Source organism: Elephantulus edwardii, unplaced genomic scaffold (assembly GCF_000299155.1).
Source record: "Elephantulus edwardii isolate Elephantulus edwardi_28Jun2011 unplaced genomic scaffold, EleEdw1.0 scaffold00037, whole genome shotgun sequence".
NCBI lineage: Eukaryota > Metazoa > Chordata > Mammalia > Macroscelidea > Macroscelididae > Elephantulus > Elephantulus edwardii.
Window position 1 is genome coordinate 7,135,262 of NW_006399787.1, and position 27,214 is coordinate 7,162,475.

Sequence of the window (27,214 nt, forward strand, 5' to 3'; positions counted from 1 at the left end):
CTTCTGGCAGGTTTGCAGAGGCAGTAAATCGGAAAGGAGAATGCTCATCTTCCTCCCACAGAGTAACTAGTGGATTTGAACTGTCGTACCTTTGGGTTAGCAACCCAACTCCTTACCACTGAGCTACCAGAGTTCCCTAGGAAATCTCAGGGCATAATTCTTTTCAGTTCTTTAGGGTCACAGTGAGTTTGAACTGGCTCAATAGCAATGGGTTTGACTTGGATAGCAGGTTTAGATTAAGTGCAACAGGAAGGTAAAACAAGAGGGGAACTAGAGTCATTGCAAATAACCAGGAAGTTTGTAGTTCTTTTTCAGAAGTTGCCAAGGGAAGACTCTGGCCTGAATTTCATATTAGAATGGTCTGAAATGTACTACATAAGAGAGTCTTGTAAGCAAACTCCAGAACCTACTCCATAGTACTTCTATGTCCTTTGTAAGGGTAGTTGGTTTTTTTATGTGCCCGCTGAGTCACCTGTAACTCATAGCGACCCTACAAATAACAGTCCTAAACTCTGCTCTATCCTGTGCCAATCGTATTGTCTCTGATCTACCTCCCCTCATTACACCAGTCACTGAATCAATCCATCTCATCGAGGTCTTCCTCGCTTATGGTGTCCTTCCACCCTCCCAAGCATGATGTCCCTCACCAAGGTACTGGTTCCTCCTTGCAACATGTCCAAAGTATGTCATACGAAGCTTCAGAATCCTTGCTTCCAAGGAGCAGCCTGGTCTCACCCTCTCTAGGTTGAATCTGTTTGTTCTCCTAGCAGTCCATGGTATATTCAATACTCTTCCCCAGCCTTTAAGAAAAACAAACCCCCAAACTCTGGGGAATTTGCTTTGGTGCTAGAAAAGGGAAAGGATTCCCTTTGTGGTTTGTTTTTTTTTTTTTTAACCCTTGGATTTTTATAAAACATTTATTCTAGAAGGCTACAAATGTAAATCTTTTCTCTGTCTCTCTGACATGTAACTCTTGAGAAGCTAGTAAGTGCTTTGCCAGGTTTGCATCCCAGGGGTACCTTTTTATGGGGGGAAGGGAATCTCTGAAATGTGAGCATTGAGAAGGATGGCTGGTCTCCAAGTGACTTTTGCCTGGATGCCTTGTTCTAAAAGTAGTTTTCTTGTTTGTCATAAACTTTTCATTTTCCACTGGATAAAGGCAATAATCATGTAAGCATTGGCTTGTAGCTAGCTTTTCAGCTATATAAAAAAAGTACAATTTCTTCTATCATTGAAATATCTTTAAAGGAGTTCCTGTAATATACCCTGAAGTATGATTTAATGCTTATTTAATAATAAAACATTTTTTTATTTGTGGAGAGTAACTGCATCAGCAGACTTTATTTTTAATTATATTGCTCCAACACATTTCTATAGGCAGATGAATTACTAGGATTTACTGGGGATTCATACAGTTAACCTGGAATAATATAGGTTTGAAATTTGCAGCTGAATTTGTGCTTGGACCATTTAAATTGTGCCAAATGACAGCTAGCCTTCTCTGCATGAATACTTCATCTCTCCAGGAAACTGTGTCTCACAATTGTGGCTGTCTTGTATTGTGCAAATTTGTTACTGCAATGCCATAAACACTGCACAACAAACATTATGGGACCCAGACATGGTGCCACCACTGCCTCTGAAAGTGCTCCCAAGGAGCAAAGTCACAACATTGTAAGAATTTCAAGTGCTTGATAAGAACTTGAGGTTGAGGTTTACAGCTGTGATGGCCAGCTGCTGGTAAGATGAATGCATCCAGCAAAAAGACCATGGCGAACACGCACTGGCCACTGGTAGAGCAGAGATGCCGACTCATGGCCACTCATCAGGTTTTTGATGCTGTAAGATTTACATTCCAAAATTTCTCCTAGACTGGCTAGTGGGTTTGAACTGCCAAATCAAAGACATTCATGAAGCCATTGCTGTACCTACAGCAAGTACCACAGCTTACACCTGCAGTCAAATGTCTTCTTTGCCTTGTAGTGGAAATGAAGCTATTATGTAGGTGTTACACCTTACAGTATGTTGTTGTTGTTGTTATGTGAAGTTGAGTCACCTGAGACTCATAGTGACCCTACGTAAAACAGCCCTAAACCCTGATCTATCCTGTGCCAATCTTATTACCTCTGATACACCTACTCTCATTACCCTAGTCACTGAGTCAATCCATCTCATCAAGGGTCTTCTTCTCTTGCGCTGTCCCTTCACCCTCCCAAGAATATCCCTTTCCAAGGACTGATCCTGCCTTGCAACATGTCCAACGTATGTTAGAATCCTTGCCTCCAAGGAGCAGCCTGGCTTTACCCTCTCCAGGACAAACTTGCTTTTTCTCCAAGCTGTCCATGGTATATTCAATACTCTTCTCCAGCACCACAGCTCAAAGACATCAATTTTCCTTCTATCATCTCTAGTCATTGTCCAGCTCTCTGATGCATAGCACGTAATTGGAAAGACCCTGGCCTGTATCAGGCGCACCTTAGTCTCCAGACTGACATAATTGCTTTTTAGTACTCTAGAAAGGTCTCTGATAGTAGACTTTGCCAACGCAATTCGTCTTTTAATTTCCTGGCTGCTGGTACTAAGCATGTTGATTGTAGAGCCAAGCAAACTGAAGCTGTCAACAATCTCAATCTCTTCACCATCTATCATGACCTAACAGTATAACCTACAAAATATATATTATTAGTAAGTCTTTTGGTTAGCAGTAGACTATTAGAGTTAAGTTTTTAGGGAGTCAAAAGGTATAGATATGTAAGGTTTCAAATGAACATGGGCCAGTACACTGAACCATCATGTTGTTCAATGGGCAACTGTCTTTGGATCTTTGTTTTAACAAGGAGCTAAAGTAAAATGCAACTAAAGAGACACTGCTGTGAGCTGGTAGTAGGAAGGAGGCAGTAGTTTTAACTCTGGAATGGACTTTCATGAAAAAGAGGAAACAAAGTGAAGAGACCACACTTCTTTCTTCAAAGCAATTCAGTTTGATCTTTCAAGCTAAGTGAAAAGACCTTTCTGCTATGGTTCAGTGCAGCATGATGGTGAATCCTCTTGAGAAGAAGGTATTTATGGAGCATAATCCTGTAATCCTGTTGCCTGGACAAATTCAGGAAAGGTCAAACGATCCGATTTTACCCCCGTGTGACTTTTTTGTTCTAAAAACAAACCTATATTGTCCCTGCGGGGAAGAGCGATTGGACGGTTAAACAACGGTTCTTCAATTCCCAGTAGTTCCCGAGTGTGCCGAGATATTACCTGAAATGCAAGAATAATTTTTAATGAGACCAATCTGAAAGTAAATGGAACCTAAGGGGTTTTGCTTAGCTTTCTATGTCTTTCAAATACTAGCCTCCTACATTAATTATAAGGGAAATAATAACATAATGCATTTAAAGGTTTATAAGCATAGCATTATACAAAATTGCATAAGATTGATTCTAGTTTAAAGCATTATTTAATGATGTTTCTAGGCCAGTGCATCAGACGGCTATGGGTGGGTTAATGTCTTTCCTTCCACTGAGAAATCTGAACCACCATAGACTAGATAACAGAGTCAGATTGGGAGCCATGACTGTGCCCTGGAAGGGGAAGAAAAATACTTTGTTGTCATTGTGCCTGGGAAGGTTAATAAAAATACCTTGTCTAGCAAGCAATAAATGCTGGAGAAGATGTCGAGAGATAGGAACTCTCATATGTTGTTGGTGGGATTGTAAAATGCTATCACTTTGGAAGGCAGTTTGGCATTTCCTCAAAAAGCTGAACATAGAAATTCCATATGACCCAGCTATTCTAAGAAAATTTGAACTGACACACAAATGGAGATTTGTACACCAAAGTTCATAGTGGTGTTATTCACCATTATAAGAACATGGAAACAGCCCAAATGTCCAACTACAATCAGATGGATTCAGAAATTATGGTACATTCACATGATGAAATACTATACAGTACCCAGGAGCAATGATTTAGACTATTACTACATAACTTGGGAGGGACTGGAGAGCATTATGCTAAGTGAACTAACCCAGTACTCATAAGGACAAATACTATGTAAGACTATTATCATAGAAATAGAAAGATAACTAGTAAAATGTGTATGAAGATCCAAGAGGGGCGGAGAGAGCAGAGAGATGGATGGGGGCAGACCTCATAGGGTTGCACAGTTTGGTGGGTGGAAGGAGAGAGGGTTAAAGGAAATGAGAAAGATCTGGCAGGGATCTGGAAAGGCCAAGGCAATAATGGGCATACTTCAATGGCGATTAATTTTATAAAATATAATGAATGGGAATGAAACAATGTATATGAACTTTGTAAGCAAACCAATATAAAATAAAAACTTTAATAAACTAAAAATACACCCTAAAGCTTGTCTATAAGGGGCTCCCAAGAAAATTTGGGTTTTTTAAAAAATTTATTATTTTTTTGTGTGTACTGTCAAATGCAATCAAGATAAACTGAAAATCATTATTTCAGTTTGCTTTACTCAAAAATAAATTTCAAACACTGAAGAGCAGACATTAAGTTCAAGCTGTTATCTTAATGGTACTTATAAATTACTTTAAAATATTTTTGCCCATTTAGTCTGTGTTTCTAAACACATGTATTATTTTGAAGACCAGTTTATATAATATCCTAGATTACACTGTTATTGCCTACCTGCCTTTCCAGATTCTGGTTTCAGTCTTGCTGTGTACTGTTGAGAAAACAACCTATAGCTGACCCTCCAGTGGGTTTTCAGAGGCAGTAAATTGCATGGGAGGAGACTCCCCATCCTTCTTCCAAAAAGCAGCTAGTGGACCCAAACCATGTACTTCTGTGTTGGCTGCACAGCTCCCTACCACTAGGCCACCAGAGCTCCCTAGTTTTAGTCATTTATAACATTACTATTTGAATCCACACTGTGCATATGGATGAGAATGTAGTCTGTGAAACTGCTACTAGAACACACCAAAGGGCTATATGGAATTAATTCCCACCTCCATTAAAGTTAGAAGCCATAGTTACAAGACTGCAAAATTCATACCATAAATAATTCTAAACTTGATGCTAAACCACCTGTTAGAAATGGATTTTAGATAGACAAGATACCTTTCTTCTCAAACTTTACATGAATTGTTTTGTCTGGACTCTCGAGATGGTTTGACAGTCCACACAGTCACTTGGAATTCACAGGAAGAGCACTAACTGATGTCTGAGGCAATTGAGGTTTTGAAAAGTTGAGATTCAGTTACTGTATGTACTGTGGCACTTTAGGATTTTCATTTTAACTGATGCTATAAAATAATCACCTTGTCTGGTCAGTATAATGAGCAACTTTGTGCTGACTCTTCCATAGAGCTCCAAACTAAGATTCCCCGAGGTTTGCAAATGGTACTCCCAGGAAGAACCTGGAAGTCATACACACATTCTCAACCAAAACAAGAGCAGTATGCCTACTGTAGGCCAAGAGGCAAGTACTGTCAAGTACAATATCCTAATGTAGACATTAATTAAAAGTGTTTTAAAATGACAGATTACATGTGGAAGAGTCACATTAGAACACAGAAATACAATCTAACCATCCCTCCTCAAGTTTAGTGAATTCTTAAAGAATGTTTCAGGTTCATCAGTGGTCCAGAATTGGCATAAATGGCAAGTTCTTTCTTAGTTTTGATGAATACAAATAATGGATTTTATTTCTGCTTAAGATTTAAAGCATATTACTGGTAGTTTATCTGACTTTTCATGTTAGGTCCTATTGAGTCTACTACGACTCACGGTGACTCTCTGAACAGACAGAAACTTGACCCTACTCTCTACTGCCCCACCTCCGCCCTGGTAGAGCCCATTATTGGGGTTCACTGTGTCAGTCCATCTTTCTGGGGATCTTTTTCTCTTTTGATGACCATTTTCAGCTACTTTTCCAACTGACTGGAAGGGATCTATAACTGTTCCCATTCCCAAGAAAGATTATCTAACAGAATGTGGAAATTATCAAACTCTATCATTAATATCGTATGCAAAATAAGTCAGGAAACCAAAAGATGAATTGTACTGGGAAAATCTGTTGTCAGGGACCTCTCCAGAGTACTGAGGAGCAACAATGTCAGTCTGGAGACTAAGGTACACCTGATACAGGCCATGGTCTTGCGATTACTTGCTGTGCATCAGAAAGCTGGACAATGATTAAGGATGACAGAAGAATTGATGTCTTTGAATTGTAGTGCTGGAGAAGAGTCTTGAACATATATCGTTGTTGTTGTTGTTGTTATGTGCTGTTGAGTCACTTGCGACTCATAGCGACCCCATGTATAACAGCCCTAAACTCTGCTCTGTCCTGTGCCAATCGCCTTGTCTCTGATACACCCATTCGATTACCCCAGTCACTGAATCAATCCACCTCATAGAGGGCCTTTCTCTTCTGTGCTGTCCCTCCACTCTCCTAGGACTGGTCCCTCCTTACAACATGTCTGAAGTATGTTAGATGAAGGCTCAGAATCCTTGCCTCCAAGAAGCCGCTCGGTTTAACCCTCTTTAGGATGAATCTGTTTGTTTCCCTAGCACTCCATGGTACCCTCAACACTCCAGCACCACAGCTCAAAGGTAACAATTCTCCTTCTATTCTCCCTAGTCATTGTGCAATTCTCTGATGCATAGTCTCTTCAGAACTTTGGAAAGGTCCCTAACAGCAGACTTTCCCATCATAATATGTTTTTTTAATTTCCTGGCTGTTGGTGCCAAGAGTGTTGACTGTGGAGCCAAGCGAACTAAAGCTGTGAACAATCTCAATCTCTTCACCATCCATCCTGATGCTGCCAATTGTTCCAGTGGTGAGAATCTTTGTCTTCTTAACATTGAGCCTCAATCCATATTGAAGGCTGCAGTCCTTGACCTACCATAGACCGCCAAGAAAACAGATAGGTCTGTCTTGGAGTCAGTCATAAAAGGACAAGTATTACATAAGACCATTAGTATAAAGGGTGCTCCCGTGATTTGGTGATAAAAATATGTGCTTCAATCCCAACAAGTTTCTCCTTGGAGGCTAGGATTTTGAAGCTCTGTCCCACATACTCTGAGCACATGGCCAGAGATGTTGGAGAAGTTGTGGAGAGATTGGAACTCTTACTCTCTGCTGGTGGGAATGTAAAATGGTACCGCCACTATGGAAGGAGGTCTAGTGCTTTCTCAAAAAGTTGGAAATAGAAATACCATTTGACGTAGCAATTTCACTACTGGGACCACACCCTAAGGAAACCAGAGCCTTGGCTCAAACAGATATATGCACACTTATTTTTACTGCTGTGTTAAAGAGATGGATGCAACCCAAGAGCCCATCAACAAACTAATGGATAGAAAAAGTATGGTACAATCATACAATGGAATATTATACAGCATTGAAAAACAATGAACTTGTAAAACATTACACAGTATGGTGGAGCCTGGAGGACTCTACACTGAATGAAATATCACAGTCACAAAAGGACAAACAGTGCATAACACTGCTATTATAAAATGGGATAGACATGGGGGGAGTTGGAGAGAGAATGGGAAAAGAGTGGTTAGATATTGAACAGGTCCGATGAAGGGAAGAATTATCTGAAAGGAATATATGATTAGGCCAGGAAAAGCTTGTAGAGAGTCATGAATCCTAAGCTAAGGAATTGAGACTATCTTATAAGCAAAGGGGATCCAATGAAGGTTTCTGAGTAGAGGAATAATATCCATAGTTGGAAAGCAAGAAAAAAAAGCAGGGATTCAAAGGGCACATAGTGAATACCATTTTCACATGTTCCTGCCCATCCATGTAAAAAAAAGGGAGGGGCACATCGTGAATACCTAAAAAAGGAACATTCCAGGAATGTTTCTATTGGCGAAAATGAGGTGTATAAGAACTACAGAAAGACATGACCATTTTGGAGACTTAAAAAAAATTTTTATACTAGTTTATTGATAAAATTCAAATTCATTATTTTTCACACCAGATCTTTCCCCTTTCCTTTACCATGCCTCTCTCCACCCATCAAGTGTGTGACCCTTTGTTTAAGTACCCCCTTCCCCTCCCTGGATCCTTGTACACGCTCTACAATAATGGTCCTATACAGTATCTGTCTTTATGACAATGAGTTAGTTCACTTAGAGTTCTGGAGATTTTTGTGAAGATCAAAGGAGAGAGTCTTTGAGACTGAGGGACTGGGTGTATGAAGGTACCACTAACAGAAGTAAGAGGCCTGGATAGAAGAAAAGGAGGTTGGTTTGAGACAGATGGTGATATCGTTACAGTGCTCTATAAGAAACTTTGCACACAACTCACCTTCATGTCCTCAAAATCTGTTATCCCTATCTGAGGGAGATTGGAGCAGTTTATGTAGATGAGTTTCTGACCACTGATGAAGTTTTCAGTAAAACATTCCTGTCAGTACAAGAACAACATCACTCAAAAGAGGTACTGCAGATCAACTCAACTCATTGCCGTCAAATCAGTACCAACTCCTGGCTGACTCTCCAGGGGTTTTCTGAGGCTGTAAATCACTTGGGAGGAGACTGCCCATCTTTCGCCTGCAGAGCAGCTGGTGGATTTGAACTGCCTGCCTTTGGGTTAGCAGTGCAACTCTTTACCCACTAGGCCACATACTGCAGATAGCAGGGGTGGGGGCCGGGGACAAAGAGAGAAAGAAATTATGTTTGGCTCTGGTTCTAGAATAAAAAAATATTTTCTATTCTATTAATAACATACCACTGATTGCCAAGAGAACTAACAGGTTTGTCCTGGAAAGAGTGAAACCAAGCTGCTCCTTGGAGATAAGGATTTTGAAGCTCCGTCTCACAAACTTTGGGCATGTGGCCACGATATCCTTGGAGAAGGATATCATGCTTGAAAGAGTTTGGCGAGGAAGATCCAGGATTAGATGGATTGACACAGTAACTGGGGTAACAGGGGTAAGTGTGTCAGAGACAGTGAGACTGGCTCAGGATAGAGCAGAGTTCAGAGCTATTGCACACAGCATCACTAAGAGTCACAGGTAATGGCACATAACCATCACCAACCACCCTGTAATACATCCTCTCCCTCTGAACTCTTCCTAAATGTTATACTGCTAATTCAGTTAATTGTATTTGAAAATTTTGGTATACTATACTTAAGTAGAATTTAGAGTTTTTAAATCGAGTTATATCACCTATGGACATAAAAGATTCATCTGGCAGTACCTGGTAGTGTCAATCCACCTCTTTCAGGGTCTTCCTCTCCTTCCACCCTTCCAAACATAATGTCCTTCTCCAAAACTGACCCCTCTTGGCAACATGCCCAAAGTATGTGAGGATTATAAAATATCTTGTGTGTTTTTATGTATCAGAACATGGCTTCATCTTCTCCCAAAATACAATCATACATTGGTGGCAAGGCCAAAATGAAAATCCAAGTACTCCCAGGACATTTCTACACCCCTAGTGAAAAAGGATATAGGATTGGGTAGAAGAGAATGAAAGAATTCTTCAAGATTTTTAACAATGTTATTTTTGTATACCTTGTACTGAGGGAAGCCCAGTTGACTAATCCACTCTGCAACATCCCTTGGGCTCCACTCAAGATACTTAAATTGTAGATCTGCCTTTTCCCTTGGCTGGGTTTCTCTAGGGATGATTTTCTCCACTTCTCCAGACAAACCTGTGATTTTATCTTCACTAAGCAACTTTTTCAAGTTCATTTCAGAGTCTGAGAGATCCGAATTTGTGCTTTCTTTAGTGGTATTAGAAAACTCATCATCTGTTTCCATCATCTCTGTTTCATTTTCTCTATGGAACTCTAACAGGGACTCTTTCGTTTCTTTGTTTGATATCGTAATTGTGTGATCCTTGGGGTGCTTGAGCTCACTGGCTTCTTCAGAATGCTGAACCTTGACTGGTTTTGTGCTATCATCCTTGGAGGGATCTACTCCTCTCAATAGCATGTCTTCATCTGGTAATGCTACAACTCTCTCCCTAGTTGACATGCTTTGTGTCTCGTGAATCGGTTTGATCTCGTGTAGTAGCATTAGATCAACCTCTTCTGGTGGTGCTGGAATTCCTTCAGTTGACTTTCTTCTTGTCTCCTCTAGAACACCTGCTTTCGGCTTCTCTAGATTTGCTCCCTCAGTTGATGCTTCCTCAAGAAACTCTGATTTCATCCCCTCCACTGCTGCTAGGACTCTCTCAGTTGCCTTTCTTTGTGTATCTTCCACAGACTTGGTTGGTTTCAACTCTGGAAACTCTGCTGTACTTTGAGCAAGTGGCTCTATCCCTTGCTCCTCCCTTGACTTTTCTGGTGTCTTCTCTGGAACCTCAGGTCTTGTCTCTTCTGGAAGCTCCAGTCCTATTTCCTTATTTGATTCTTCTGGAGGCTCCAGCTCTGGCTCCTCAGCAGATTTTTCTGGAGGCTCCTCTGGCCCAGTCTCTTCTGGAGACTCCAGATCTGCCTCCTCTGCTGATTCTTCTGAAGACTCCAGATCTGCCTCCTCAGAGGATCCTTCTGGAGTTTCCTCTGGAACCTCTGCTTCCATCTCTTCTGGAAGCGCTAGACCTGCCTCCTCAGTTAACTCGCTTGGTTTCTTCTTCAGAAACTCTGGTGTAGTCTGGTTGGGTGACTCTGCTCCTTGCTCCTCAGTCCATTTTACTGGTCTTTCCTCTGTGATCTCTGATGAAGCCATCGCTGGTGGCTGCGAATCTGATTCTTCCACTGACTTTCTGGGTGTATCACTTGGAAATTCTGGTCTTATGTGCTCTGGAGACTGCAGCACGCTCTCTTCATGCTGTTCTCTGAATACCTCCTCGGTGATCTCAGGTTTGGGTTCCTGTAGGAACCCTAATCTTGTTTCACTGAATGTGGCCCCTGGAATCTCGGGGGTGGCTTCCTCTGGTAGCTCCAGATCTGTTTCCTTCACTGACTCGATGAGCATTTCCTCAGTGGCATGCATTATGGTTTCCTCCTGTGGCACGAGGTCCAGCTTTTCATCCATAAACACCATCCAACCTGTGGATGTCTCTAGGGAGGTGTCTGGCTCGGTGTCAATAGAAGAGTCTTCATCCAACTCTCTGGACATGTCTTCTCCGGGGATGCTGGCGGCTGTTCGCGGCAAACTCTCAGCATTCTCCGGGGGCCGCTCTGGCTCCGTCTCCCCGGCGCTCTCCGGCTGCGGTTCTTCCTTAGAATCGACCGGCAGCTCCGGGTCTGCTTCTGCAATGGTGTCCGGCGTGGTAACTTCATCCACTGGAAGAAGCTGAGGCCCCGCAGGTGTCTCTGAACTCAGGTCTTCATCCTCACCGGGCCCGGAATCGTAGTCTTCGGGGACCTCGGCCATTCTGCAGCTAGAGGACGCGCCCAGGCCGCCTAGCAACCCCAACTTCCGACAGCGTCTCCATGGATACCACGACTTCCGGAAGTAGCTTCCTGCCTCTTCACCAGGTTTTGTTTGTTCTTTCAGGGCCCGATTTTGCAAAAAAAAGTAATAAATTAAAAAAATTCTCACCCCAAGCACGTGGCAGTGTCCTCACGCCCGCGTCGTCAGCCTCCGCTGCCGAGAGCCCGCGAGGAGCCTCCCGGGCCGCGCGCTTTGCCCGCGGCAGCCACGGCCCCGCTTTCCGGCTCCGCTCGGCTTTCCTCGGAGGCGCGGAGCCTTCGGCTTTTTCCGGAGCCACTCGGGTCTGGCCGCGGAAAGGCTCCGGGTGCGGGCTACAGATGTCGGACCCGCACGCGGCTGAGGGGCCGGACTTCTGGAATCCCGAAGCCGCTGGAGGGCCGGCCAGCGGCATCGATCATGGCCCGGGAGTGGAGGGCAGTCATACAGCCGCCTCAGGTACGCAAGCCGGGGTGGGTGCCGCCCGGCCTCGGGCCCGTCCCGTTGCACGGTGCACGGCCGCGCTCGCCCTCTGCCCAGGCTTCCCGGGGAGCCGACCCGCTTCGGCAGCCCCCCGCCGTCCCCGCTCTGACACTTGGCCCCATTCGCCCTGGCGCGCGACTCCTTGCAGCCGCCTCTGCTGTCACACGGGCCTGCGCTTTGCTCGAGGTTATTTGTTTCACTCTTGTTTCGAAATGCCTTCGTTCCCGCCCGGCTTCCTTTCTCAGATCTGCTTTGATGGCTGTCACGGGACTGGGCTCTTCTTCACCCTCGGCCCCGGTTCAGATCCCATCGCTCCGACCTCACACTTCGACCAAGTACCTGAGTCTCTGTGGTCTCGCTGCCCTTTGCATCTGGATCCCCAGCCCGATTGATCTCCCCTCTGGCCCCTGCGCTAGCCTTGCTGCGCTGATCGCTGTCTGATGGCTGTCAGGCTCCCCTTCCTCCGTTCAGAGCCCTACTTCTCTCTAGCCTCCCTGCACGTGGAAGCCCCTCACCTTGCTGGGTCCTCTTGGTCGTTAAGAGAGAACTGGAAGGAGAAGTGGACGAGATAGGCTCCTGGGTCTTATGAATGGACATAGCTAAAGCAAAGGCAGGAAGTAGAGAAAAAGAAAACTTGTGCCATCTGCATCTCAGGATCTTCCTCCTTTTCTTGTTCAAACGAGTGTTTCCATTTTTACGCATACTTAAAGTATGAGCAGATTACTTAAAGTGTCTTTTAATTTTTGTGTGTGTGTCTGTGTGTGCGCGCTCTGACTGGTGCAGGAGGAGATTGTCCCTCTTTCCCCAGGAGACCATCTGGTGGATTCGAACCGTGTACCTCTATTATTGCGGTGCAACTTCTTGCCACTAAGCCACCAGAGCTTCCTTAGGTCCATCTTTTTGGGGACCCCCACCCCGTGTATTTTTCAGGCTTAGATCACCATGTAGCACACCTGAAATACATGGGGATGGTGAATAGAGAGCTGGTCTCTGGTGATTGTTGAGTGCCCTCCATTCAATTCCAACGCATTGAGACCAGTAAGACAGAGTAGAACTGTCACATGGGGTTTCCTGGACGGTAATCTTTACCGGATGAGGCAGCACGGTGTGAAGTGCCCCCTTGTTCAACATGTGAAGAATGAGAGTTCAGCTTCTGTAAGGATTGCAGCCTGGAAACCCCTATAGAGCAGTTTTATTCTGTCCTACGGGGTCTTTATGAGCCAGAAACCCTATGGATCAGTTTTAATTCCCCCGGTAAGGTCATGAATCATAACGGACACAATGGCATTTGGAAACAGATCTGGTATTGCATGATCTTTACTAGAGCACATGGCCGGGTTTTGCGCCCCCCCCCCCCCCCCGCCCCCGTTTGCTGCCCAGTGCTTAAGCTTGCACTACCAGGGCTTCTCTCATTAGGTAACAAATATAAGCTCCAAGTCCCACATAAAAACAGACACCACAGAGTATAGATTGAAAGGTTTTTGTGAACCAACAGTGTCTGGATTTGATTGAATACTTGATTAACTAGTTAAGTGCCTTTGGTAGGTCACTTCTTAGTGGTTCCTTTTTTCACATTGTAAAATGTAGATACTAATTTGCATAATGTAGGTGTGTGCTTTAAATGATTGTTGGAGGGTTATATGAGCCACTATGAATAAGGTGCTTGGTGCCAAGCCTGGGTGGTGGTAGCTGTTTTTACAGATTCCTGCTCCTGGTGACCCCACACGGCTGGCAAACCCTTCTGGGGATTTTCTTGGCTATGACTGTAATGGAAGCAGAGAGCTGGGCCTTTTCTTCCTGTGGCATCTTCCATTGGATGGTTTTGAACTAGCTCCTGGTACATATTATAATAGTTATTACTGATTCATCATTATTATTCATGCCGTTATCGTCATTACTGTGTATTTACTATTAGAACAATAAGGTTTATTTTTGTTCTCCTACACTCTCCCACTGCAGAGGAGGTTTGGGGGTATTTTTGGATGTGTATCTTTCACCATGTGGCTTTCTCTTTTTCTCCTTTTATCCCAACTTCTTATCACCTCCTTATACGCTCAGAGTGGAGCGTATTGTAGCGCGAGTGGAGCAGTGGTGCAAACACACACGCACTCACTTTAGTTTCCCAGCTCTTTCCCATACTTTCCCACTTCCTCTTAGTTTAAAACGTCTAATAATTTTTCTTCTTTCAGCTTTTTAATGTTTTATATTAAGTTCAAACATTGAAGGCATATATTTAACACAGAGCAGTGAAAGTTCTAAGTGTAATTTCTAAAAGATGAAGCAAATGCAGTCGGGAGAAGGATGTTCAGTCTCCTCCCATGCGATTAACTGTCTCTGAAAGCCCGCAGGGAAGGTCAGCTGTGGGTCGGTTCTAACTCTATGGTACACAACAGTAAAGTCTGTGTAGGGACTGTGTAGTGCTGTGGTTAAAACACTTGGCTCTAATGGAAAGGTCTGTGGTTTGAACCTACTAGAGGCTCAGTGGGTGAAGGCTCTTATAGTCTGTCTGCCTCTGAGAAGATTTACAGCTTTGAAACCCTATAGGGCAGATTTGCTCTGCCCTGAAGGATCTCTCTAAATTCAAATAGATGCATTAGCAGTGATTTGCCTTGTTTGAAGTGTACTCTCCCTTGTACGTATCAATATTTAGAAATGAAGCATGTTTTTACTTCCCGTCCAGATCCTTATTGCCTAACAGTCCTTAGCATCTTAAATATAATGAGCTTAATAGCACTCTCTGAATATGTAGGAAGATAATGTTTGTCTCTAAGTATTCTGTTTTTTCCCCCTGGTTTCTGACTGGTTCCTATGCTTCTGGTTACTTTTCTTCCTCATGCTCGGACAAACAGGATGATAATTGATTTCTTTGAAAACCACATTGTAGTTATTATTAGCTGCCTTGGAGTCACCCTGACTGGCCTCTACCCCATGCACATTGGGGTCAAGCAGTTGTGCTGCTTCAGGTTCTCGTTGCCTGATTTTCCAAAGTGGGGGGTTGTTACTGCAGCCCAAAGACAACTTCCTCTTGAAGTAGGATCAGTTGCTAATAAAAGAATAGTATGTGACTGAGAGTATGGGGGGAAATTGATTAGTATTTATTTAATCCTGTAACCAGGACGTTCTGGGGGCAGTGTCTGTAGGAAATTGTGCTGTCAACTGAATGGTGGTGCTTCTCTAGTGAATCCACAAGCAGCTCTACAGCAGAAGGATGGACACTGTCCTCTTGTGCAATAGACTCTCTCCCAGAAACCCGCTGGCATGTCAGCTAGGAGGCACTTCCCACTCAGTGGCAATGACTTTTGAGAATCTTGTCAACAATCGTTTTTTCCAACATTTTTCTGAGGAACAAACTACAGCTTATGTTATGCTATTGGTATCAGTTAGTGCTGGACTTTTAATTTTGGAGTGTTTATATTTTTATTTTTTCCTCTAAGAAGTTAGTTCTTTGTTAGGATGGAATTGACTATATTTTTATTGGCCAATTAGTGAATTATTGGTTACTTGAGGGCAAGTTATGATCTTTGCCTTCAAGATGTTTCTGTTTGGGAGATAAGGGTTTCTCTCTCTCTCACACTCACACACTCCCAACAGTTCAAGAAATCAGCTAATTGAGCGCCTCTTAATTACAGTTCTTTAGATGCCTAGACGAGCCCTGCAGCCTTGTAGGTTTCAGTGTTCCACTGCCCGCCAAGATTGGCAGTTTGAAGTCGCCATCTGCTCCTCAGAGAAAGATGGAACAGTCTTCTGCACTAGGACCTACAACTCTGTGTATACAATTTGAATTATATCGATATTGACCCATTTTCTGGCCACCTGTGCTTCCAGCATAGCATTTTGCAGGGTTTAATTCGTTGTATACTTGGTGCCCCCCTCACTTGGTTCAGTCACTGTCATTTGGTGGCAAAACGGACCTCTTGCCATTGAAGGAGAGAGGAGAGGGCCATGTGTGTGATCAGTCCTGGGATTTGCACTGTCCTTTTCGAGTCCAGAGCTGTCCAGTTAACAGCCTGTCAATTCCTTTTTGGATTTTTCCCCCTCTAGTTATACTCTTTTTGTATCATTCCTGTAGGGAAGAGGCTTGTAACCAGTATAATCTCGAGTACAATTTTTTTTTGCCCACAAGTAAGTGAAAGTTTACTTTTAAATGCTATTTATCTACTCAACATTTTTTGGTGGGGGTGGGGAGGAAATAAAAAGTCAGTTCTAGCAGATGTGGTATGTAAATTGTTACCGAGTAATGACTATAGCTCAGATCATTAAGACTTTGACAGAACGTTCTGCTATGGCTTCATTTTTATATACAATTATGATCGTTATTAGCACATTGTAAGAATATCAATCTTTGGTTTTTTAAATTTATTTTTACTGTTTCTCTATCACTGTTTCTCATACCATCATTGCTTGCACAATGTAAATACTATACACAGAACAAATTAAATGTCAAGCTTTTTATTCCCACAGTTCATGTTAAAAGTGACACTTTACAGATGTTTAGAGATTTTTTTTGGTTAGCCTAAATGCAAAACATAATAGTTTATGTAAAACACTAGAGTTGAAGTTTAAGAGATTCCTTAATATGTATATTATCTTTTAATCTGAAATGATGATCTATGATCTTGAAAGTGCCTGAATCAGAAAAGAAGGGGGAAAAAAATACAGCCCTGGGAACACGATGGGCAGTTCTGCGCTGTCTTGTAAGAAAGCTGTTAGTCGGAGTTGACTCTTTGGCACACAGCAGCATAGTCACAAACCCTTTACACAGTTTTGGGTTTTGTCTTCTGTATCTGGTAATGGGTTTTGTTTTGGCTTTATATGTGCTCACCTCACTCCTAGTCCCCAGAACCTGCCTGAGGGTAGTAGGTACAGACCCATGTTCTGTAGTTATCTCCTGGGGCCCATGATACTGTATCTTATTTCTGTGACTTGGAAAGGTGGAGGGTCAGCAAAAAAGAGGAAGACCATCAACCAGGTGGAGCAGTGGGCGAGAGTCCAGCAGGAATGGTGGGGATGACAGAGGAGGGGGCATTGTTCAGGCCTGCTGCTTCTCAGGTCACTGAATAGTGGGGAGCTTGACGCACCTCACAACAACTGCTAATTACTTTCTGAATTGGATTGCGAGAGAACAACTCAATACAGATTTATTTGAACGAGAAGCAACTAAACACGATGAAATTAAAGTTGAGATAATTAAGAAAATTCCTTGAATTAAAGCATTGATTCTTAACTGGGAGCAATTTTTTCTCCTCCCCTGTTATCTACCCTCATGGGACACCTGGCAATATCTGAAGATATTTTTTTATTGTCACCACTGGGAGAGCTGTTGCTGACATCCTTTGTTGTTATGTACTGTCAAGGCAGAACTGACTCATAGCTGACCCTCCAGCCAGTTTTTTTAGAGGCTGTAAACAGCACAGGCAGAGATATTGCCAGTCTTTCTCTAGAGGAGCAGCTACTGGATTCAAACTTTGTACCTTTGGGTTGGAGGCACAGCTCCTTACAATGAGGGACCAGACATCTCTGCAGACATCTAGTGAGCATATATCAGACCTACTCCTCTGGAGTAGATTCTGACTTATAGCAACTCTCCGTCCTTCTCCGAGGCGGTAAAGCTTTGTTGGAGGAGACTGCCTCTCTTTCTCTCACATAGTCAGTGGTTGATTTGAACTGCTGGCTCCTCGGTTAGCAGACAGCTACATTACATATGGTACAGAGATTTTGTCCTCTTCCTCCTTTTGCAGGAGGACAATCCACACAGCAAAGAATTATCTGGCCCCGTATGTTAGTAGGGCTGCAGTTGAGATACCCTGTTTAATGCTGAGCAGGGTTCCACTGTGGAAATTCTGCATTTGATTGGAGAAGGCAAAACACAGAAATCCCAAATTGCTTTGTTGTTGTTGTTGTTGATTGTCGTCAAGTTGAGCATGACTCATAGTGACCCTATGAACTAAATACCTGAAGCCTTTCTCTAACTATCGTTTCTCAAAGTTCATAGAGTTTCTAAAAGAGGCATGTTGTTTAGGAAGTGGATGCCATTCCTGCTGCCAAACTGCTTTGGATAAAGAATTTATTTGCTTGGATCTTTCTACCACCTTCTTCTGGAAAATGAATAAGCAATTTTCATTCATTCTTATGACTGTTGAGTCAGGACTGACTCATAACTGTCCCCCCATTGAGTCTGTGACGCTGTAAAATCACATAGGAGTTGATTACTCATTTTTTACCCATGAAGCATGAAGCCGGTGATGGACTGGAACTGCCGAAGAAGCAGAGGTTTTGGATTAGCAGAATGCCTCTCTAAGGATTGCATGTAGCACTAGAAATTCCTGAATAAGCAATAGAGTGAATATATGAAGGATGTGAAAGAGATTTCTTCACCCTCTCTTAGAAAATAGCCAGAAGAATCGAGGTTATTTAGTCATTGAACAAAAAGTTTTGTTTTTTTCTGTGTACATTATTCCTTAAAAGCAGAAATTTGTAATTTTCCAGAATAACTATAAGTAAGTTTTAAATAAATGTTCTATGTTGAAACTACCTTTTGATGATCTTCGTGTTTGATAGCTGCAGTTTGGGGGCGAGGGGAAGTGCTTATGTTCCGAATAAACTGCATAATGGTCACAAATGTTCTTTCTGTTTTATGAACTGTAATTTCTTTTAATTGTCTTTTATTTGTGACACCTGGGTTCTTTATTCCCCAGGAGACATAAAAACCCTCTCAGTGTAGTGAACTCTCTGTGGCATCCATGTTGCATCATGGAATGGCAGAATATTTAATTTGGCTTGGGGAGCTTAAGGGAAAATAAAGGGCAAGGTCTGTCACAACTGAAGTGAGCAGTAGAATTCAGTTTGGTGTACACAACTACAAGAGCTATGCATATATTTAGCTATTGAGGACAGGGACCAGAACTGGATCAGGTAAGTGTGTGGCTGGTTCTGCTGTGGGACCTGGAATGGTGCAATAAAATATTTCTGTAATGAGAATGTTCAGTCTCTGTGACTGTTTAAAAGTAAATGAATTAAGATTAGATAAAATGTAAAACTTGTGTGTTTGGCAGCACAGAAGAGAGGAAGTCTGTGATAAGGAGTCTTTATGTTTAGTTTTCTGCTTTGTTATACATTTCAAAGCATTGTATATATTGGAAAATATTTTCTTATAGTGGTTGTGTTTTTTTACTGTGTCAGTGTAGCCAGTTAGTCTTATACATTCAGTCTGTAATTGCACAATTCAAGGTTTTTAATTTAAATGACCACTCAGGAATGGCTCCCAATCAGAAGGATTGAAGAGGAGAATAAGGCCTCTGGATTTAATTGGAATGATCACTCAGCCAATTTGTTTTTATCTAAGCTTTATTAGCTCTATAACATAGCTTGCTCTTGGTCCTCTTCATTTGAGTTTAAAATGTCAGGCTAACTATGTTTCTGCAGCCCGTGCAGGAAGGGGAAGTCCTATGAGAACTGTTCTGAAGAACTCTGGCCTAATATTCAAATATTTTAAGGGGGAAGGGAGGGGCATTGCTTTTTGTTTCTTTTTTTAGAGAAAGTACAAAATACATAGAAAATTTTAATCTGTAGCATGATCAAAACATCCGAGAGCATAACTCTCTAATCTGATAGCTCATGCTTTAGATATTGTCAAATAGAAAAACATAATTTTAAGAAAGTTTCTTTTTTTCTCTCTTGCCTTTGCTTCAGAGATAGGCCTTCAGTTATGCACTAAGTTGGGGTTTGGGGTTCCCCCCTCTTTCATTTAAAGTAAAAGTTTATAAAGCAAATTGGTTTTCTGCTTACCTATTCATGCCCATTTTGTTTTGTAACTTTAGTCCAAAGGACAATTCCTCAATTAGGCCAGGCACTGGTTTCAGTTCAGCAGTAAAATCCAAACCTTCAAGCCAGGTTTGCCCCAGAACAGTTTTTAGTCAGCTTCTCCTTCAAGCATCCAGCAAGAACAGCAAAAACCTTTGACTGTGGCCAGCACAAATGCCAGAAGCCTCAGGTCACACCTTGCCACAGTTTCTCCATCACTGTCATTAGGGTCTTGCTCTCAACAGGGTCTTGCTCCAGTCTCCCTCAAGTCTTGCTCACCTCAAATCTCGCTTCCCAGTGTGGGAAGCACTCTTTCTCTTATCCTAGTCCCACAGCTGTTGGTGATTTACAAGACCATGCTGATTTATAAGACCATGTTAAGTTAGTAGCTGGAGACCAAAGGAGCTAACTGTCATGGCTTAAAAAGAAAGGCCAACTTTTAGGCTAACACCACACTGCTATAGACATGCAGCTCTGTTGATCTAGTCTGTGGGGAACTGCACTGCTAACCAAAAGGCAGCATTCTCTGGAGGTTCAATTTCACTAGTGGCTCCACAGGAAAAAGATGGGTAATTCCCTCCATTGTGGTTTCTGTCTCCTGAAAACTCATGGGAAGGCCAGCTATGAGTCAGTGCAGAGTTGATGGCAAAGAATGATGAATTTATTTACAGAATATATTGATAAAAGTGTAGAAATATCATTGGCCAAACCTATGAATGGTCGTGGATGTAGTCCTTCTCACCTGTTCATACCTATTCACTTGTTTTGTAACTTTAATTACAATACTCACAGTATAGCTTTGCTCCTCACGGTTCCTAAGATTCTCTTTCCCATTAATCCTTTGACCCCACCCATTCTGCCTCCTGGGCTTTATCCTTGGCCAAATGCTGCCCTTTTGGCCTTTTGTGATTGGTTATTCTAAGAAGTGATTGCCTCTCTGCTATTATTGATAGACTTCAAGGCCTGGGTAAGTTTGGCTGAAAGTTGAGTTGTGAAGGTGAGTTTTGTTTGGGTTCAGAGGATGACTAAGGGCCATAAATCAGAGGTTCTGCCAGTCTCGATTGGGCCAGTAAGTCAGCCTATTTTTATGTTTTTAGAGTTTTGTTCCACATTCCCTCCTTTTCCCTGTTCCCCACCCCCTAATCTAGGAATTTCTTTTGGCTGGTCATCAGTGATAGCAGGGCACTATTTGTTTCTTCTAGTCAGATTTGTGGAAGTTGAGGATTGAGCCAATGAGCCCTTTGGACTAATGACTCATTGCTTCTATGCATCTTTGCTTTTCTCCCCTCTTCTTTGTTTTGAACAAGGAGATACTAATAGCTACATAGTAGATGAATACCTGCAAGCTTTCAGGACCACAGCTGCTACTCACCAAAGTAGGATGTAGAACTTTGTCTTTGTGGGTGATTATGGTAATTAACTTTGTCCCCTGAGACTATGGTCTTAGTTTCAGGGCCAGCAATTTATTCCCCTCAGAGGATTTGGTTATGATTAAGAAGTTTACAGTGCTTCCCCCGTGCCACTGACTCCACTATATGCATGGACAGACAGCATATACTAATAAATGAGACAGCATATACTAATAAATGTAGAAATACTATCTACCAAACTTATGTGTGACCATAGGGGTTGTTGTTGTTGTTGTTGTTATGTGCCTTCAAGTTGCTTGCGACTCATAGCGACCCTGTGTACAACAGCCCTAAACTCTGCTCTGTCCTGTGCCAATCACACTGGCTCTGACACACCCATCCTGATTACCCCAGTCACTGAATCAATCCACCTCATAGAGGGCCTTCCCCTCCTGCGCCGTCCCTCCACCCTCCCAAGCATGATGTCCCTCTCTAAGGACCGGTCCCTCCTTACAGCATGTCCAAAGTATGTTAGACGGAGCCTCAGAATCCTTGCCTCCAAGGAGCCACCCGGTTTAACCCTCTCTAGAATGAATCTGTTTGTTTTTCTAGGAGTCCATGGTACCCTCAATACTCTTCTCCAGCACCACAGCTCAAAGACATCAATTCTCCTTCTATCCTCCCTAGTCATTGTCTAACTCTCTAATGCATAACAAGTGATTGCAAAGACCATGGCCTGTATCAGATGCACTTTAGTCTCCAGAGAGACACCATTGCTCTTCAGAACTTTGGAAAGGTCCTAACAGCAGACTTTCCCATTGCAATACATCTTTTAATTACCTGGCTACTGGTCCCAAGAGTGTTGACTGTGGAGCCAAGCAAACTAAAGATGTGAACAATCTCAGTCTCTTCACCATCCATCCTGATGCTGCCAATTGGTCCAGTGGTGAGAATCTTTGTCATCTTGACATTGAGCTTCAATCCATACTGAAGGCTGCAGTCCTTGACCCTCTGCAGCAAGCACTTCATAGGGGTAGTCCCTTTTGTTTGTATCTGTTTGTCTTGCAGCTTCTTGCCACCAGGCCATTACATTTTTAATTTTTTTAAGTTAGCTTAAGTCCAAATGTTTACTAACTCGTTGTTTTAGTAAGGGTGTTGTGTAGAAGCAATCACTTTGCTACATTGCTGAAAGGAGAAAAAAGTGGTGTAGCTTTTATGAAGTATAATTTTTCCATCACATCAAAAGTATAACATAACTTACAACCAGAAGAGAAGATGAGTGGGACCGTCTAAGAATCAAATCCCTAAACATCAAAAAACTTCTCCAACAGGGTAACAAGGAAATCCATCAACTGGGAAAAAAATATTTGGCTGTGACATATCGGATAAGGGACTTATCCTTTTCCTTATGAATCAGGGTGAAGTCTCTCTCAGGGAGGAGTGATAGGGAATGGCAAAGGACACACCGACAAAGGAGATTAATCAGAACTGGCTTTGACAAGCACTGTGGCAATTGGACAATTAAAACAGACATTCGGGGGGGGGGGGGGAAGAAAAACGAACTGGGGAGGAGGGTAGAGAAAACAGTGCAACAATGAATGAATGAGAACCCCAAATCTCTGTAAATGTTCATTAAAACTAATAAAATTTAATAATAATTTAAAAAATAAAAGAATACATCAGCACCTCAAGAAGAAAAAGGTAAACAACCCAATCATAAAATGGGCACAGGACATGAATAGATACTTCACCAAAGATGACATTGAAGTGGCAGAGAGATGCACATCAAAACAACCATGAGATACCATCTCATCCCAGCAGTAATAGCAAAGTTAAACAGGGTAGCAAACAACAAATGCTGGTGAGGTTGAGGAGACCTGTGAATTCTCTTTGCCACTGCTGGTGGGAAGGTAAAATGGTACAGCCACTATAGAAAGTGGTCTGATTCTTTTTTAAAAAGTTTGAAATAGAAGTAACATTTGACCCAGTAATTCCACTACTGGAAATGTACCCTAAAAAAACCAGAGCCACAACTCAAACATGTATGCACACCCATGTTTATTGCTGTGTTATTCACAATAGCAAAGAAATGGAAACAACCCAAGTACCCCTCATCAAACGAATGGATAGGAAAACTATGGTACCTATAGTACATACACAGAATGGAATATTACGAAGCATTGGAAAACAATGATCTGGTAAAGCATTACACAACATAGGGGGCCTGGAGAACATTATGCTGAGTGAAATTTCTCAGTCACAAATACTGCTTAACATCACTGTTATAAGACTGACAAAAAAAAATAAATAAAATAAGACTGACGGGGTGAGGGATGGGTTGGAGATAGAATGTGGAAAAATGGATAGATAAGAAAAAAAAAGAGTAGATAGATAATGAACACTGCAGTAGAACAGATGGGGAAGAACTGTAAGCAAGGAATATATGATTAGGCATTATATGAATGACACCAATCTCGAACAGGGAATGCATTGCGGGGTAGGCTAGGAAGAGGGAGGAAGAAAATGTGCAACAATGAATAAAAAATATATCAAAAACCCCAAAAGTATAATATATGCCTCACTGACTTATTCTTTACAGGAATTTACCCTATAGCTTTATTTACATGCCTGTTTAAATGATGTAGACAAAGTTATTGGCATTATTTAAAATGGTAAAGGATTAGGAGGACTTAAATGCCCATGAATAAGAAACTGATTAACTGTAGACTATCCATTTAAATGAAATATTTATTAGCTGTCGAAAAGAATGAGGAAGCTTTTTAATCAGCAGTTATGGAAAGTCTGAAGTACAAGTGGAAAAACCCTGCACAGGTGTGCTTAATATATTCATTATTTGAAGAGACAAAAGAATGAGGGAAAAGTGTGTGCGTTTGTAAAAAGTATGATGTTTTAATTATATACTTTTATGCTTTTAAAATTTTAAATAATGTAGACATAGCCAATATTTGGGGGGAAATGCATGATAAAATCTTTCACTATCTGTCATATCCCACTGGCATAATGGCTGCCCTCAGACCCCTGATGAAGCCAAAGATCGTCAAAAGGAGGACCAAGAAATTCAGCCCCCACCAGTCAGACCGTTATGTCCAAATTAAGCGTCATTGGCGCAAATCCAGAGGCTTCGACAACAGGGTTCGGAGAAGGTTTAAGGGCCAGATCTTGATGCCCAGCATTGGTTACGGGAGCAACAAGAAGACAAAGCACATGTTGCCCAGTGGCTCCCGCAGATTCCTTGTCCACAATGTCAAGGAGCTGGAGGTGCTGCTGAGGTGCAATAAATTTTCCTGTGCTGAGATTGGGCACAATGTTTCCTCCAAAAACTGCAAAGCCATTGTGGAAAGAGCAGCTGGGCTGGCCGTCAGAGTCACCAATCCCAATACCAGACAGTGCAGTGAAGAAAATGAATAGAAAGCTTGTTTGCACATTTTGTTTGTACTAAATAAACCATAAAAATGACAAAAAGTTATTTCATTGTATCTTTTATCCTAAATTAGAGTCAACATATACCTCTCTATCAGATCTGGCCTTTCCTGAGACTTTCTTCCTCAGCTATATATTTATGAAATAAAGATGGAATCATTTTGGGAAGTAATTTTATATTATCCTTTAAGACCATAGCCGCCTCCCATATTTTTTAATGCAATTTAATTTCTGTCAAAAAATTTAACCTTATTGACAAAAGAACCACATAGAAATTCCATAGCTGAAATATACACAGGAAAATTAAGAGCTCAGTTGATGAGTTTAGCAACAGAATAAAGAGAATAGTGAACTGAAGGATGTTAGAAGAAAATGTCTATAATGAAACATACAATAATGAAAAATTTAGGAGATAACAGACACAGAGGATGTTATTTAAAAGGCTAACATTTGTATAACTAGAGTCTCAAGAGTAGAACAAGAAGGAGAAGAAGCAATATTTTAAGAGGTAAAGCTGAGAATTTCCTAAAACTATTAGAATCCACAAATTTAAGAATTCCAATCAACCTCAAACAAGATGATTGCAGTGAATCAACTTGTAGATGCACTTTTAGATGAAACGAGAGCAATGAGACAATATTAATTTCTCCATTGGCTCAGGAGATGGCTCCTTGTTTCTCTCAATCTGCTCCTGGACCATCTTCATGGAGCTTGACATCTCTCCTAACTTATGCCTCTTTTGTTTGTTTAATTTCTTTTATACCTCAAAAGGTATTGGATACAATCTACACTATGGGCTGGTTCCAGTTCAGTAGTACAAAACAATAACCACACTAATCATTATTTGAAATACGGATGGCATAGTTTCTAGCCACCACAGCAATACACAGGCCACAATATGAGATATCCAGCATTCTTTGTAAACACTACATTTCAAAGGCTTCGATTCTTCTTTGGTCCTGTTTATCCCTGTCCCACCCTCAGATGCATAGGAAGCAGTTGAAAAGACGATGGCTTGCATCAGGTATGCCTTAGTCACTAAACTGACATCCTTGCTCTTTTGCACTTTGTATTGTGGTTTTTCATTCTTTCTCTTCGTTCTTTTGAACGTCTAGAGCTCCTTGGCAGCATATTTCTCTAGTGTAACACATCTTCTTATTTCTTGACTGTTTTTGTCAGGGGTGTTGATTGTGGATTCAAGGAAAATTAAATTGTTGATAACGTCAGTCTTTTCGTCACCTATCATGATATTGTTTATTGGTCCACTGGTGAGGATTTTTGTTTTCTTGATGTTGGGATGTGATCCATATTGAAAACTGTAGTCTTTGATCTTCTGCAGCAAGTGTTTCAAGTCCTCTTCACTTTCAGCAAGCAAGATTGTGTCATCTTCACGGCACAGATTATTGATAAAGCTTTCTCCAATCCTGATACCTTATTCTTTATAAAGCCTAGTTTCTGGAATGATTTGCACAGCATACAGATTGAATAGGTATGGAGAAAGGACACCGTGGCAAAAATATTAAATATACACAAGGCATTTGGTACAATTTGTTATTTCAGTAAGCTGGAAATAACCCAAATACTCCTCAGTGGGGGTATCAATATAGTGCAATAATAATGCACACAATTCAGTATGCTGTGTAGAAATAAGGGAAGATAACAATCTTTTATTGAGAGATGTTCAGGCTGTATTGTTAAAGATACCTTCCTGCTATCTAGTCAGAGACTGCCCATCATTCTTCCTTGGAGAGACTGGTGGATTCGAACTTCCAGAGAAGCATGACCTGTGGATGAGCAGAGCAACTCTGCAGGCTGTACCACTTGAGTTAATGATAAAAGCAAGGTGCAAAAAAGTGGTTTTTTCCCCCAAGAAAGGGAGTAGAATATTCTCAGATGTATATTTATTTATATTTTGAAAAAGAAATGTTGAAAGACTAAATAAAAACAAGGAAAAAGCTAGACTTTTCTCTGAATCTTTCCTTTTTTTTTTTAATAAAAAGCTTTAATGTAGGAAACCTGAAAAATTATTTACATGGTTATAAAATAAAAATGAAATCCAGATAATTTTTCATAACCAAAATGAGACAACTTTGTGACATCACCAGAAATTCATGACAAACCAATTTATAATTGTTTCAAGTGACTTTTAAAAACATGGTAAAATTTAGGGAGCTCTGGTGGCCTAGTAGCAAGAAGCTGCACTGCAATCCCAGAGGTACACGATTTAAATCCACCAGGTTCTCTGCTGGAGAAGGAGGGGCAATCTCCTCTTGTACCAGTCAGACCCAATTTGATGGTACACACATAAAAAAACAATAAAATAAAATAAAATATTTTAAAAAAACAACAAAACCAAAATGTGGTAATATTTGACAGATCACATCCATTAGGATGTACCATAAGAACAAAATATGGTAAATATTTTTTAAATGGCAAATCTTAATTTTCACTTCAGTAAATCTATTGTTAGTAATAGTATTAGTAATAATCTTTTTTTAAATTTTTAACATTTTTATTATATGTACCATTAAATCAGATATGACTGGTATGTTGTTGTTGTTGTTATGTGCCGTCGAGTCGCCTGCGACTCATAGCAACCCTGTGTACAGCAGCCCTAAACTCCGCTCTGTCCTGTGCCAATCGCAGTGTCTCTGACACTCCCATCCCAATTACCCCAGTCACTGAATCAATCCACCTCATAGAGGGCCTTCCTCTCCTGTGCCGTCCCTCCACCCTCCCAAGCATGATGTCCCTCTCTAAGGACCGGTCTCTCCTCACAACATGGCCAAAGTAAGC

General features: G+C 41.6%; 2 protein-coding genes across 2 annotated transcripts in view; one reads left to right on the forward strand and one right to left on the reverse strand.

Moving 5' to 3' along the window:
* Positions 1–3,015: 3,015 nt before the first annotated feature.
* Positions 3,016–11,309, reverse strand: SAMD15 (sterile alpha motif domain containing 15). Its single transcript, XM_006884773.1, is given in 3 exon segments — positions 3,016–3,252; positions 8,288–8,386; positions 9,501–11,309. Coding segments are annotated over 3 exon segments (2,145 nt in total).
* Positions 11,310–11,686: 377 nt separating this feature from the next.
* Positions 11,687–27,214, forward strand: part of TMED8 (transmembrane emp24 protein transport domain containing 8) — a 37,059-nt gene continuing 21,531 nt past the window's right edge. Inside the window, exon 1 of the mRNA XM_006884648.1 lies at positions 11,687–11,804. Coding sequence (XP_006884710.1) covers positions 11,687–11,804 — 118 coding nt within the window. The remainder of the gene's footprint in view (positions 11,805–27,214) is intronic.